The sequence below is a fragment of the Onychomys torridus genome, chromosome 13 (assembly GCF_903995425.1).
Source record: "Onychomys torridus chromosome 13, mOncTor1.1, whole genome shotgun sequence".
Taxonomy (NCBI): domain Eukaryota; kingdom Metazoa; phylum Chordata; class Mammalia; order Rodentia; family Cricetidae; genus Onychomys; species Onychomys torridus.
This window is the reverse complement of record NC_050455.1, coordinates 62,977,796-62,994,158: the sequence shown is the minus strand read 5'-3', so window position 1 is coordinate 62,994,158 and position 16,363 is coordinate 62,977,796. Positions and strand designations below refer to the sequence as shown.

General features: G+C 46.2%; 1 protein-coding gene across 1 annotated transcript in view; it reads right to left on the bottom strand.

The window, feature by feature from the left end:
- The window catches only part of Myo5b (myosin VB), a 302,139-nt gene that overhangs the window by 115,053 nt on the left and 170,723 nt on the right, over positions 1-16,363 (bottom strand). The window contains exons 6-8 of the mRNA XM_036205228.1: positions 8,491-8,634; positions 6,970-7,051; positions 480-587 (exon numbers count right to left, since the gene is read on the bottom strand). Coding sequence (XP_036061121.1) covers positions 480-587; positions 6,970-7,051; positions 8,491-8,634 — 334 coding nt within the window. The remainder of the gene's footprint in view (positions 1-479; positions 588-6,969; positions 7,052-8,490; positions 8,635-16,363) is intronic.

Below are 16,363 nucleotides of genomic sequence, written 5' to 3'. Positions count from 1 at the left end.
GCTCATCTGCTACTGACAGTCACAGAGAACTTCCTACTTTAAGGATAGTAATACATATGGCTAGCACAGCGCCACTGCTTGTACCATGAGGGCTCCCGGGCTCCCAGACACTGGGGGCTGCTGCTTCGCAGATGCTGTATAGGGCTAGTATGCAGGTGGTCTGGCTCAGTGAGAGGGCCTTTCTGGGGGTGCACAATGCCTCTGAACTCAGACCACAGCACATAAAGACATGGCTAAACTGGTTTCTTTTCATCTGTTTCAACACCCAAGTAAGTGGCGGGATATTTCACAGTACCTGGCCCAAACGCTTATTTCTAAGAAAACTTCCAAACTGTAAACTTTGGAGCCAGTGGGAGAGGTAAGAGTGCAGGAAAAGATTCAGCAAGGCTCAGAAGACTTAGTAGGTAAGCCAGTGAGACCTCCCCTCACTTCCTCCAGACCCTGTGCAGGCAGGCTACTCTCACTCAGCAGTTCCTTACCAAGGAGTGTGAGGGCTTGTCGGGTCTTCTCAAAGTCCTCTGCATCATCGACACCCTCGATGGCCGTGTTTCCTCCATGGGATGTATAGAAGAAGTCCTCTGCACATGCTGCAGGAGGCAGAAGAAGTGAGACACTAGAGAGATTTCCATTCCTCATCACCCCCCAGATCACCAGCTATGAGGAGGTCTACTCTGAACATGCTAGCTCACAACGATTTTTGGTATTAGATGGATGTATCATCCTTTAGAATACCCTACCTGCAATAGAAAATGAGAGAGAAAACTGAGAAATAAAGAAACTTGTATTGTACTCGAAGTGTGTGGCTGTGTGCATAAAAAACTGCCATGGTGAACAAGTTGGTAAGGTAAACAGGTCATGGGGAGTTCAGTTTAACATCACTTAATTCAGATTGGACTTTTTAAAGGACTTAACATACAAGGAAAATATATACTTAGAGTCACATTCTGGAATCTCACACTTCTGGCCTTGGGTGATATTCATCCAGCAGCCACACTTGACAAGTGAGGGGCAGTGAAGGGTGGCAGGGACTTGGTTTTGTCTATTTTACAAAGTCAGGGTTGTAAGGACAAGGAAGGGCCGGTATTCTTAGTGTTCTCTCCCCTCCCTCAGCTGTGCCTCTGACAGCCTTGACAGCTGGTAAGAAAGGAGAGTCAGTAGTGTTTTATAAGTGAGAGACAAGCTTAGCAAAGGGCAAATACCCAACAAGCACTTGGAATGCATTACTCAGAGGATGTAACCTCTGCTCCTCTGAAGGGTCTGGCCTCAGAGGTTTAATGAAGAACAATGACTTAGTCCAGTAAAAATTATCGGGGTGAGGAGGGGCTGAAGAGATGGCTCCACCGTTAAGGGCATGCACTGTTCTTATAGAGGATACAGCTTTGACACTAAGCACCCATCTATTCCAGGAGGCTCACAACCTCCTGTAGCTCCAACTTGTGGGGATCTGAAGCCTCTGGCCTCTGTGGGCACTGGCACTCATGTACACACACCTACACACCTACACACAAGTTTTAAAAAGTTATCTTTGGGAAGTACTTAAGTCTTTGTGTCCTCACATAATGTGAGGACAGCTCTGCCTGGTACTTCATGCTCAGTGTGTATGACACTTGGTTTTGATGGGAGACCAAGACTGGACATAGGCTGCCTTTTTCTCTTTCCCTGAACCCCTGCCCCCGTCCCCGTCCCCTCCAAATACTTTTCCCTGGAACTGGTAATGCACACTGAATACATGTCAGCTAAACACACTCGATAGCAACTTCAAGTCCTTCCACACCATCATGTCTTTCAATTTTTCTCCCAAGAACATCTATGGTCTTTTTCCGTTCTGCCTGCCTGCAATCTGCCAATTCTGTGAGTCTGACCTTCGGTAAGTGTTGTCCAGGGGTGGGGTGGGGTGGGGTGGGGGAATGTTCTGAAAGATTCTAAACCTATCTCTGTATTTCGACTTACATTCTCTCAACCCCCCGCCCTGCCCCCACCTTGGCATTGTGGAATAATCTTTCTGTACATTGTGAAGATGTGTCACTCAGATTGGTTTAATCAAAAGCTGAACAGCCCAAAGCTAGGCAGGATTTTCAGGGCAGAGAGAATTCTGGGAAGAAGAAGGGAGTCTTCAGCGAGATGTGGAGGAAACATGATGTGTAGGAGATGAAGTAACAAGCCATGAGCCACATGGCAGCACATAGATCAATAGAAATGGGTTAACTTAAGTTGTAAGAGCTAATTAGAAACAAGTCTAAGCTATCGGCTGAGCTTTCATGATTAATAGTAAGTCTCTGTGTTGTGATTTGGGAGATGGCAGGTGGGACAGATAAAGACTCTCTACTGCCCCCATCCCCTGCAATGCTGGTAACCTCAGTCACATCACTTTTCCACATGAAAGCCCCTCCACAGTCTCACCACCCTCAAGCCAAGGGTCAATGCCCTAAATCTTTTGTGGCATGGCCACCTTCCGCTCCTCCAGGTTCATGGCTTTTCCTTTCTTCTCTTGGTGCCCTACACATGCCTGTCTCCTCACAGCCACTCCTCCACCCCTCCCTTTGTCATGCGGTTGACAGTCCCTAACTGCCTCTATTTTCTCTTCTCTACCTAGGTCCTGGTGCTGCTCCCATGTAACATCAACGCTCCAGGCCGCAATGAAGTCTGTCAACAATCCTGGAAAATTGAGTACTAAACACTGCGGGGCCCAGCTACAAAGTGTCAGAACTCAGCACTGACCTTCAGGTTGACTATACAATCGCCATTATAATAGGCTAGGCCTAGAGTTGAATAGGAATAAGCAGAAAAGAATGCAAAGAGCATTCACGTGTGCTGAGAGAGGTTTCCTGGAGGATGAACTTAACACACTTATATAGAGCTTCAACAGAAGTAAATTTTTATGACTTACACTCAAAACATACTTAGCACTTTCATAGCTAATTATTCCACAAGCTCAGGGTGCTGAGCAAGAATAGATCCAAAAGGTAAATAAAGCAATTTTTCCTCTTACACTCACTTTTCAAAATAGCTTACCTGACAGCTTTCCCAGTGCCACCTAAAGACAACTTACTCCATTTGCTCCCATTTTCCAGCATGTAAACTGAGCATGACTAGGCATGCAAAGGGGCTGCACAGGCTCACCAGGGGATGACCAGGATGCAGAGCCTACTATTGGAACATTCCACTGAAGAGATGATTGATCCTTAGTGTCCCATGACTTTGATTTTTTTTTTTTTTTTCCCCATTATTGAATGTCAGCCAAGACAGCAGGGTCACTAGAGACTCTAAAGGAGATGTCTGGCTTCTGCATTGAGGGAAGGCATTTTCAACATCTTCAAAAGATCCTTCACTGTCAACAGCTAGGGCCCTACTGCTTGCTGCTCTGTGTCTGACAGATCACCTCCACTTTTCCTGCTCTGCATTTCCAAACTCAGGTCCAGCCGGGTCGTTTCTTAGGCTCAGGTGACACTGTCTGCAGAGGCCACCTGCTGAAGGTTCTGAGTGCAATCAACAAGATCCTCTCTGTCCCCTGCTTCTGTCTGCTGCAGTCACCTGTTATCACACAACAGACTCCTTAGTAAAAGACACGAAAGCAGCGTACGCTTGGTCCTTCCCTATCTGCCTGGATGGCTGCAGCTCAGCTCTCTTCCATTCAAGTCCACGAAGCCAGCACTATCCTTCCCACCCACAACACCTTCTCTCACCATCCAGTTGTGATCTCCCTCTCCTCCTTGCCCCCTCCCCCTTTTTCCTAAGAATTTACAAGGAGAAATAAATACTAAAATGCCTATTGACTGGTTCATCACACAGACAATAGCCCAGGCAGTCACCAGAGCACAAAGAGGCTGTCAATCTATGATTAGAGCACCAAACATCAAAGACAATGTCAGAGCTTGGACCTCACCTGGGCAGGCTGTACTCTGACCTGTGCAAGTCTGTGGTGACTGCTGCAAACCTGAATCAACACACTTGTGATAGTAAAAAGGAAGGGAAACTTTCTTAAGCACCTGAGCAATAGATTTAAGGATGGGAACTTTACCGTCACTTATTCCCTAATGAAATTACCACTGGCCTTTGTTCTAAATTTCCCAAGGTCATTTTAAGCAAAAAGAACAGCAATGGGGTAGTGGGAGAATATGAGTGACAAGATACAAACCCAAGCCTTCCACCTCCAGACAAATGCACAAGTTCACGCCAGGGTGCCAGAGGTTTTTGTATAATGTGTTTTAAGTTAAGAACAGGAGAAGGATTATGGTGTCTCAGGGATCTCCTGGAGCTTTTGGCTCGTCCGTGTATTTGACTTTCCCAGCTATTTATCAGGGTTATCGACGAAACCAAAAACCCAGTTTCAGGGCTCATTGCCAATCCACCAACAAGGCCATAGGCTTATCAGAGGCTCTTCATTTCTCTTCAAGATGCAAGAAATTGATTGAATTGAGTAATTTTCAAGGATTCTGGCAGAAGCCCAGGGAGTCTGTACCTTTCACAAACAGCAGATAAGGAAAAGCCATTTTAAATCTCAATACAACTCACATAAATGAAAATTTAGACAACTTCCCTACTAAAGTTCCATTTGGGACCAAGTGGCCAGCCAGGTGGATCTTGTCAGTATTTGATTCCCCATAAAACCGACCTTAGAGAAAAAGGGTTTCTGCAGGTTGACCCTGACAACCCCACCCTACCCCCCACTCTAGGAAGATAAGAAGAGGATGGTGGTCCTTTTTATGGCTGCTTATTTGGTCACTCGAGACTAAGAGCTGGCATCTAACCCAAAAGGTCCCAGGTCAGGCTATTGCTCAAACAAGGGCCACTGAGAACCTGCACTGACTAGCTGGGAGCATGTAATCCTTGACCTTGGAAGCTATGGTACCCCTGGAAGGCTCAGACTAGCCAGCAACTGTACAACAAGACAGACCAGCACACAATGGGTGCCATCCAATGTGTCATTTCTGGGTTCTAAGTAAACTATGACTTTTCATAGAGGACTCTCTGGCCTGAGACTCTGCTTCTTGTGACATAGTGATTACCATTCCATACTGCAATTGACAGGCTAACTATGGTAGAACCCATAGCTGTATCAATCAATATGACTTGACTCGACATGGCTTGAGTCAAGTTTCATGAATGAATCATGATATGTATATGTACAAAAACCACCATAGGAACTTATCAGGAAGGAAGCAAATCCTGGAACCATTTATGGTTTGAAAAAGAATTGCCCACAAAGGGGGCATATATTCAAATGGTTAGTCACCAGGGAGCAGCATTGATTGAAAGGATTGAAAGGATTAGGAAGTGTGGCCTTGTTGGAGAAAGTGTGTCACTAGGGGTGTGCTTGCAAGGTTTCAAAAGCTCATGCCAAGCCCAGAGTCTCTCTGCCTGCCGATCAATATGTAGCTCTCAGCTACTTCTCCAGTGCTATTCATGACACCGTGCTCCTCACCATGATGACAATGGACTAAACCTCTAAAATTGTAAGCAAGCCCCCACTTAAATGCTTTCTTTTGTAGGAGCTGCTGTGGTCATTGTGTCTCTTTAGAGCAACAGACCAGTGACTAAGACACTACTTTATGTAGCTACTGAGGGTACAACTGGGACCGGTGCTGGATCCTTAGGACAGCTAAGACTTGGGGACATGGCCTCTGCAATCTGTTTATCTCATAGCTACAAAGACCAACCAGATTTTGCTTAGACAAACCAACTTTTCACATCATCTTTTAGCCAAGGCTCTCCCTACACAGACCCAAATACAGAGAACAGTCCAAAGGCAGGATGCTGTTCAGCTCCAGGCTGGCCCCTCATTACTTGGTATCTGAGGTCTCAGAACCAAGACTCCATCTAGTCTCAGACAGATGAGGCAGGAGCTCCAGCCCAAGGAGAGATGCTGCCTGCAACAGAGCCAGGAATAAAAGCCAGCCTACCACTGTTTCCCTGTCAATGCCTCAAAACATGGGGGACTTGCTAATGCATTCGTGGGGAAAAAAAGGATGTGGCCACTCACTTGATAGAGACAAGAGAGGCACTTTTGGTTGTTCCACTTTCTTCTAGTGCATGCTCTAACATGGATATGCTAGAAACTTCCATGCCTGTTCAGAAGGGATCCATTGTTTTGCAGTACTGAGTCTCACGTGTCTTAACTGTGACTTATCCTTCATAAGTGTGCTCTGTGGCCTTTCCCACCATGGCCAGCACTGTTCCTATCCTTTCTGTCTCAAACCCTAAAATACAATTTAACACACATTGGTAAAGGAAAAGTGATGAGCATTATATAAATCTCTACATCTTCTGAAAGGGACCCATTTCTCATGGTGAAGAAGAAACTCATTTTTTTTTTTTCTTAAAAAAAATCTGTGCATGTGTGCTGTATGTGTACATGCTTGTGTGGGTCTGTGTGCATCCGTGGAGGCCAGGGGTCACAGTAGATGCCTTCCTTGCTCACTTCTCTCCCCTACTGTTTGACTGAGGGCCTCTTGCTGAGCCTGAGCCCATCTATTCCAGCTAGGCAGACTGGTTGGCCACAGAACTTCAGGAATTCATTTCTCCATTCCCAGAGCTGGGGTTACTGACATGGACTCACACAAGGCTATGTGGGAGCCAAATGCAAGTCCTCATGCTTGTGCGGCTGCGGCACTGACTGCACCATCACACCTTTGAAAGTGGTAACAACCTCCCCGCTCTGCCAAATACGTCCCATCCTGCAGCTCACGCCACCCCTGCAGCTCACGCCGCCCCTGCAGCTCACCCCGCCCCTGCAGCTCACCCCGCCCCTGCAGCTCACCCCGCCCCTGCAGCTCATTCCTTGCAGGTAGCCTGGATGTAGTTAACCTTGCTTTACTAACTGGCAGTGAGGTTCTGATGGGACTAAAGGGCAGGACCACAGCAGGGACAGAGCTAAGACAAGAACCCACAACCCCGGGTTCTAGGCAGAGCTCCTGGCTGCCTGCCGCAGCGGCTGCCCTTGCAGAGGACCCCGTGTACCTGCTGACTTACTTAGAGCGAGCTCTTTAAATTCGGGAAGGCTGGCAGCAGCACAGAGCTGGTAAAAGATGTGGTAATTCCTCTCATCATCTGCCTGGGGGAGGAAAGGAGATCGATTTTAGTCAGTGATTCCCCAGATCATCTCCTTGACCACTCCGATTCTAGCTAGGTGTCGCATGCAGATGGTGTGAGCTAGACCACCCTCCCCCAGGTTTTTCTTCCATGCCCTGGCCAGCTGCAGCTCCAACAGCCTTATTTTTCATTTGTTATGGCAGGGCTGTCTGTGAGGACTCTACGTCTTGGCTTATGTAGAAACAGGCATTTCCTTTTCCTTTCTACATTAAACACCATGCCATGTCACAAACAGTGGGTCAGTCAGCAAACACTACCATCTGTGCTGCTTCAACAACACTCTTCAGACCTTTGCTTCTCTGTTGGAAGCTCCTGGGAGGGGGTGCTTGGGACTAAGTTAAAGCTGAGCTTCCCTAGTTTGGGGGGCCAGGCAGTCAGGAAGGTCCCTGAAGACTTTCCGTGGTCACTCAGGACTAGAACAACCTTAAATTGGTAGGGTGGGGGGATGGTGTATACACATTCAGGAGGCCTGGGTAGTGTCAGCAATCAAAGAGGAAATGCAAAGCTAGGGCAGAGTGCTGGCTGCTCGTCAGCCCACCCAACACAGCTGCCTGCTTTCTCTGCTGTAGTGAAGGAAGGGTGCAGGACTGCCCAACCAACCCATGAGGGAAGGGGCAGGGGGGCTGGTCTAAGAGTTCATGAAATATTTGTTACTCATCAGCAGGGACTCATCACTAAGGAATAGCTCAGGAGACTCTGGGGGGATCCTGGGGACAGCTGAACCCTGGGGACCGGGAAGCCACTCTGCACAAGGCAAAGCAAGCTACACACTCGACTCAGGCCACCTCTGCTATTTCAATCCAGGGGTGGGAGGACAAAGCTGATGCAGGAGAATGATGCATGGGGTTGCTAGTGGCACTAGCCATCTCCAGACACAGGAGAAAGGGTTCAGGCTGAGGCCAGGGATAGCTGAGCAGGAGGTAAAGGAGGGTTGGCAGAGAGCACTCAAGGACCACGGTGGGCAAGAAACAAGGACTCTACTTCCTAGGAGTGTGTGTGTGTGTGTGTGTGTGTGTGTGTGTGTGTGTGTGTGTGTGTGTGTTAGTTATTTCAACATATACACCTTTCTTTCTAGCCCCACCCATATTTTGACCCACCAAAGCAGGTTCTCTGAAAGTCAAAACCCAGGGTCTACTTATAACATTCTCTAAGGGTAAGACAGTAAAAGCTGCAAAAAGACTGCCCTGTCCTTTATCCTGGGATCAAGCGCTCATTTAACACACAACAGGCGAAGCTGTGCAAAACACTTGTGGACCTAATGCTCAGTCCACATGATGTTTCCTCTGAAAGAGAACAACAAAAACAAGGAGGCTGATCCAAGCCAAAAGACGGGCTGCTTTGTGAATACAGGGGAGTACAACACTGACAGCCAAATACAAATGACTGAGTCCTGCCACTCACCTGAAAGACCACCCTGGACTTCTCCAGCAAGTAGGTCCTCATGTTGGCCCCGATGATGTGGTACTTTTTATCAAAGCCAATCTCAATGAACTTCCCAAAGCGGCTGCTATTGTCATTGCGAGTGGTCTTGGCATTCCCAATGGCCTGGATTAACAGACAATAGCAAGGTGTGTAATCAGTGAGGGCAAGAGGCTAGGAAGACAGCCCAGTTAGCAAAGCGCACAGGCACCTCCCACACAAACACCACATGCTGCCCTGGGATTCTTGACTTCAGGACTGTAGGTCTGTGGCAGCAGGGTCCCCACACACCTCTGCTATTGTGAAGACACTGGCCTAGGGAGAAGTTCTGCTTGACTTGCTGAAAACGAAACCCAAGCCAATGCCACTTTTCAGCCCCTTGTGTGACGACTGGCCACCCAGCAGAGCTATTTGCTGAGTAGAAGACTCTTGAGAGGAGACACAGCCAGGTCAGAGAAACTCTAACCTCCCATTTCTCTGCCCCTCTTCCATTTTTTTTTTTCTGTCTAGAATACACACATAACAACTGTACCAGTCACCCTGGGCCCTTGAAGCAAAGGCCTGGAGAATCAGAGACCCTGGCTCTGATGTTCTGGAGCCATCCCTGTGCCCACAGTTCTGCTGTGCTTAATCTACTTCCATCCCTCATGCACTCAAGCAGCCAAATGCTTTGCCCCAGTGGTGAATGGCACTTCTTGGAAAGGCCATCAAATGACATGCCAACCCCACTCATTACTAAGGCTGATCAAGAAGTCACCCACCTTAGGGATCATTTCCTACATAGCCAGGCTACAGATCAAACAGTAGTACACAACCATTTTGGAAGGAGATGAGGTCTCTATGAAGCCCCAACTAGCCTGGAATTTGCTATGGAGACTAGCCAAGCCTTCAACTCACAGCAATCCTCCTGAGTTCCAGGATTAAAGATGTGTGCCATCACACCCAGCCCATAATACTCTAAAATCAGTCGTTAAATAACTGGTATCATATGACTATTCACTTTCTGTAAGTCATAATACTAACATGCCAATAATTGATTTCTCTTATTTTAATCTCTTCTGTTTATTCATTTTCAGGTGGTAAAAACACTTAGGAAATACCACTGCAACTTTTTAGTGGCCTAGAAAAATAAGAAGTGCCAAGAGGTTGAAAGAAAGATCCCAAACCACTCTCTAGTGGAGGCCAGCCAAGTCCAACTACTTATATCTGCTAGTTTCACATCCCAGGTGTCCTCTGAGATTAAGGGGGCCATGATGGAGCTGAAGGCTAATCTCTACTGCCAATTTACAGGGCTAGCTGACGTCTAACACGCTCACACTTCATGAAGTTGACTGGCGTTGCCCCTGCTCTGGAGGTGAGCAATGTGAAGCCCAGGTCCTTGCTTTCTACTGGCAAAATCGTTCTGTACCTCCCCGCAAGTGTATCCAAATGATGTCCTGTATGCCAAGCAGCTTTCCATTTCCCTCTGTCCTACTGCATGGACCTGGCCCACATCACCACTGTCTCTGTTCTGGATAATGTCAACTATCTCTTTCTACATTTTCTATTCCTGATCTTGTGATTTTCAGTCAACATTCCTCTTGACTAATAGAGCAGTTTGTGTAAAATATGCACTTGATCGTGTTCTTGGTGTAAAATCCTTCAATGGCTCCCACTACTCTTTAGTTTCAGAACCTCAGCATGGCTCACATGCCTGGTAGTAGTAGCCCACCGAGCCCTGCCATTAATTACTCTAGTACTTGGACCTCAGCTCTAAAAACAACAACACTTTTTTTTTTTTTCCGATAGCCCTGTGATTTCTCCACACTCACACAAGACTCACCTACACTGTTCCCTTTGTTGGGACTCTCTCCCCACAGCTCCCCATGCCTACCAGCCCCTCTTGTTCAAATCCAAACCTAAAAGCAGACAGTCAGCCCTTCCATGACACCACAGGCCAGAGGAGTTCCTCCTACCACACATTTTTCTGAGCCCTGCACACACTCTGCCTTCCTCTCCAGGAAAAGAGGTGTGTCCAAGTACATTGGTGAGCTTCTAAGTCCCCAGCATGGAGGTCTGACTCCTAAGCTCCATGAGACAATGGCAGACTGTCACACTTTGGTAAGACAGCTCCATTTTGAAGACAGAAAAGTCATCTGTCCTCTCTAGAATATTGACAAAACTTAGACTTTCCCGAGTCTCCACCATGAGGCCTGGGCTGGGCTGCTCACTGTGACGGTTAATCTGGACAAGAACCGTGAGAGGCAGCTGTCACTTTTCATCATATGTACAGAGAAACAGGTGTGGGAAGGTCAAGTAATGTGCCCAAGGTCATGTGGCCCAAGGAAGCAGGCAAGATTCAAATTCAGGTGCCCCTGCAGTCTCAAGTCTAGACCCAGATTATATGGAGTCACAGTCTTTCATGCTGTCTCACAGGTCACCCTCACTCACACCAGACAAGAAGCTGCCATCCATGGGGACAATTTCCACAGTTCCAATGACCGAGTCAAATCAGAAGTGAACATAGAAAGCAATACCAATCCTCCAAACCTTTCTTAGCTCAGTCCTCAGCAGAGGACTGGAGTGAATGGAGTGAAGAAGTATTGATCCTCATGTTTACCCTCTCAAGAAAAAGGAGAGGAAGTCACACTCAAAACACAAAGAATCAAACCTGTGCCCAAGCTCCCATATAGCTGCACCTGATGGGCATTCTGCTTTCTAGTTTCAAGGCAAAGAACTCTGCCTGTCACATGTTCCTGCCCCTACCATAGTAGAGCAGCCTCATAATGAGGCGAAGTCTCTCTTTGTAGATTTTCCACTAGCAAGTACAAGGGTGGTAACCAAGTATGAGTGTTACCATCTTTTAATTCCGATGGATTAACAGACCTAAGCATAACTGATGGCCGCCATGTCATGGCACAGCAAGTAGATAGCCTGGTTCTTGTGAAGAAAGCCAATAGAACGGCCCATTACAGTCTTGTAAAAAATAACTGCAACATACTTCTACACTTTACCAGCCCTAAAACACACAGACAACTGAATATGTTAACCATGAGTTTACAATCTACAAAAGCCAGTTTGTGGGAAAATTATAAAAGACCATCTATTGTCACTATTGTCAACGAATGAACTTCAAGTTCCAATTTGTAATTTCAACTTTCAAACATACAACAAAAGACCAAAGGAGTGAGTTTAGAATTTTTGTCTTTGATGTTATTTTTAAAATGGTTAGAGCTGTCTGAAAAGAATCTGCTTTCTACATGGTCTTTTGTTGTATGTTTGTTTATCATTTGTGTCCACTGTACCTTTAACTCATCTCCTTCTAGATGGAGAAGTGTCTCTGGCTCTCAGAGCTGTATGTCTGGTTTCATATACCTAAGATCCTCTGGGTCAGGGTCCTCTGGCCTGGACTTGGGTTCTGTCCCTGCCCCTACCCCTGGTCCTCTGATTAGCAATGCTCTCCTAATCAGTGCAGACTTGGGGACAAACCCCTCCTAGGATGCTCACAAGCTGTTAAGAAAATGAGGTCAGGGCACACTAGCACTGCCGATGAAGTACACCAATCTGCCCCAGCCAATCCCAGTCCAGCCTCCAGTCTCTATAATTCAACAGCTGCCACTCAGCTCAGCCGACTGGTACTTCTGTATCCTCAGATTATGTTCTGCTCGCAGTCTCCCCAGGAGGTGTCTGCCGTGAGAGCAGGGAGACATGACCCAGTAACTGACTGCTTGGGGCTGAGCAGGGGAACTCTTCCCAGGGACTGGGCAGAACAGTCCGTAATCTGCTGCTGCTAGTTGAGACACTGTGTTCCTTAGACTCCTCTAAGGAGCCACAGGCTGATGACTTCCTGACACATAAGCCGCCTAAACCTAGAACATTTGAAAAGTTGTGCTCTTGATTTTGGCAGAGCAAAAACTTTCTGTTGGCAACACCCTATCCCAGCCAGGATCCCTCCCGATTTCTGCTGCTTCCTCTTCCCTACCAAATTCAAGCTTTCCCCTCAAAGAATAGCACCAAGAGCTCTCACTGGATGGAAGGAGCCCTCAGCACTTAAGCTGATGGTTTCCAAAGCAGCTAATTGCACAAGACAGAACGTTAATGTCTGAGATGCAAACAACTATATTTATATACACAATTGTGATTAGTGCAGTTCATGTGCTCACTCCTCTTTCAGACTCTAGCAATTAACCATACACTGGTCTCCCTTGGGGGTGCATGTTGCTCTCATGTTTCTCTCATGCCAAAGCATCCTTCTCATAGAACTCAGAAGCCTACTTGAGCCGTAATGGACAGTGCATATTTTAAATTGTTAGTAACCACTATCATTTAAAGTATTCCCAGGGTAGGGATTTAAATCTACAACTTCTATATCAATATCCATAGGAGGCATATTCACAATAGCCAAAAGGTAGAAACAACCACATAAGCATCAGTAGAGGAATGGCCAAGCACATCATGGCACATTTGTGCAGTGAGATATCCAGCCATAAAATGAACAAAGTATTGACAGATGGGTGGACCTTGAAAACATCATGCCAAGTTAAGTTAACCAGGTACACACAGACCAGTATTAGACAATGGCACTCATGTGAAGTTCTCAGAGTAGCAAAAGTCAAAGAGGTTGGAAAGAGCTTGGCAAGGACTTGGGGAAGAGAACAGTAATTGTTCAATGGGAACACGGTTTCTACTGGGATAATGGGAAAGTTCTGGAAACAGATGATAGTGATGGCCACACAAACAATGAATGTATTTAATTCCTCTGATTCATACACTTAAAGTGGTGTATTTTTGCATTTATATCTTACACAATAAAAATTTTTGGAAATGCCCTGTCTTACTTAGTAACATGGTGCCTTGCCTGCACTGAATTCCAATGTGACTAATATTTACTTTGATCAGTCACCAGGCATCAAAGAGACAATCCTCTGTTTTGCCAAGAATAACTACTTTATCTTTACAAGAAGGCCCATGTCTCTAAATATGCCTGAAAGATAACTGAACTTTGAAAGTCAAGTGAGGGAGAAAGCCTGCCTTCAGTCTCATTTGAGAGGAAATTGGTGCAAGCTGCAGAGCATTGGCTTAGCTGCTTTAATGTGCAGATACACATCAGGAGTCAGGGAGGCCAAAACCATGGCCCATGGATTTCCTCTGCATTGGGGCCACAGGCAGGACCCAACTTCATAAGTCTTAGAATACACAGTGCTTAAACTGGATACTAACTAACTACTAGACAATAGCAAGTCATACTGTGGAAAGCCACTTACTAACACATTCTGTGGCTAGTAAGTTCACCCAAGATTTAGTGTTATGGAGACAAGGCTTATGTGCAAAACCCTGTGACAAAGTTGCAAACAATGCATTAGGATGTGGAGTATCAGCTACAGCACCACAGAGAATCTGTCATTCTTCAACACTTTCAGTGACCTTTCTTTGTCTTAGTAATGGTGAATGATTCTGCAAGGGTGCTATCTAGATCAGAACACCACCAACTCATTGGTGTTTAAGAGAGATACAAACTTTGGTCTTTTTTCTAGACCTTCTGAATCAGAAACTCCAGTACCCCAAGCTTTAACAAGCTTCCAGATGTGAAATCCAGCACCCCAAAGTATAACAAGCCTCCAAGACAGTAATTATACAGTTCCACCCTTCCTTTGTATTTTTGAGACAGGGTCTCTCTATGTAGTTCTGGCTGTTGTGAAACTCGCTGTTTAGATCAGGCTGGCCTCAAATTCAGAGATCTGCCTGCCTCTGCCTCCCACGTGTTGGGATTAAAGGCACGTGCAACCACACCCAGCCACTTCCAAAGCACTGTGTAAATGAAAGTTCTAGTTTTTATTCTTTTGGCAAAAACACCTTCAACTGTTTTGACCACTTTATGATTTATACAATAATAATGAAGCTAGTATTTGAATTCTTAGAGAACAGGTGATGTCACTCAGCAGGAAGGGCAGTTTTCCAGGAAAGGAATTCTGAAAGCAGGATTTTGCTTGAATATCCAAAGAACTGCTGTGACCTGAGACTCTGAATTGACTCCTGAACTTGGCAAAGGTAGAGGGAAAGAGAGGGACACAGTGGGACCGTAGACGGTCCAGGACATGTACTGCTCCACAACAGTGGAAAGATGCATGGCTGCAATGACTTGAGTTGATCGGGCTCAGGACTTGCAATGAAACCAGACGTTATCTCAACTGGGCTGCTTCTGTTTCCCTCCAACCAAACTCCAACTTTATCCAGGATTCTCTTCATGATGGGCAGATGACCATTATGTAGAACTTTCTGACCCCCCCCCCCCCCACACACACTTTTTTAAAAATAGATTATTAAAACCAGATAGCCACTGCAAAACCCAAGAAAGTCTTCATTTGATGTTCTGAACAGGGAAAATTCACCATGAGGATTTGACTGCTCCCAGGAAGCATGTTCCTTAAATGTTTACAAACAAGCCCTGACTTTCAGGAAAATAAATGGCAGAATTACTCATCTGAAGACTCACAGTCTAGAAAAAGAGCCACTGCTCTTTTGAATAGGGCAGCTTCAAAGCCATCAGCATCAAATCCTGATGACTAGACACACCATCCCCAACAGGACTCTGGGTCTAAGGGAGTTAAGTCCACAGTAGTGGCGCAGAGGAAGGAGTGTAAAATGGGCTGGAGTTTTCACTCACCACCAGGCACTGGGGCCAAGTGGCCATGGGTCTTGATGTCAGGGAATCCCTCCCTTGGAGCCAAGAGAAATACTCTAACATAAGCAGGGAAGATGTTTTCTGCACATATTGTCTAGCCAGGGAGACACTGTTAGCAATACAGCTCCTTCCCCACAGCCATGAAGTTTTCTGTGTGCTGACAACACACCAAGAAAAAAATGAAACTGCTTTTCTCTAAGACTTGATAAAAAACACTTCCAAATATACAATCACTAGTACAGTTACACACACACACACACACACACACACACACACACACACACACACACTCTTCACTTGACATCCAACATGCCTTCAGGCTTCTATGACAGGTCTGTGGGGGCATATCCATTTCTGCATGGGCTGATCACACCCTTGCCAGCATCAGATTTTCCCTTTTTCCCTTTCTGCACCCTGTCACCACCCCCATTTTTCAGGGTCTTTTGAAGTTTGGACTCCAGCTTTCCAGAAGCGAGTTCAGCCGACACCCCTGAACATCTTCTCTGTGACTTGGCAACAGTTCACTGCATCTCCCACAGCACTCCACAGCACCTTTGTTCTGAGTGTCAGGCTGGTGATGGTAGGATTAACACAGAGAAGGTGGAGCCACAACTATGCATGGCTTTGGGTTAGATTTGGGGGTCATTTTCACCCTGTCCTCTTCACAATGCATCTATAGCTTTTTTTTTTCTTGATAAAGGCACTGCCCAGCCTGGAGAAAGTAAGCTGAGTGTAAACCTGCCAATAAAAAGAGCATTGGTTTCAAGAGTGGGTGTAGTGGTTAGCTTTGAGAGCCAGCTTAACATGGCCTAGAGTCATTTGAATGGAAATCCTTAATTCAGGAATTCCCTAGATCAACTTAGTCTGTGTGCATGTCTGCTAGTGATTATTTGATAATTGATACAGGAGGGTCCAACCCACTATGGGCAGCACCATTCCTTCGGCAGGTGGTCCTGGAGCTGTGTAAAAAAAGCTAGCTGAGCATGAGCCAGGTAGTACCATTCATTCCCTATGGTTTCGACTTCAAATTTCTGCTCTGACTTCCACATAAATAAAATAAGCCCTTCCTTCCTTCCTTAGCTGATCCTGGCCAGCCAAAGAATGAGACTCGGACAGTGGAGCATCCAAAGTGACCCAAGCTACGAGGGCATTTAACCTCCTCTACCAGAACAAAACTTCTAAAGAGGAGAGAGA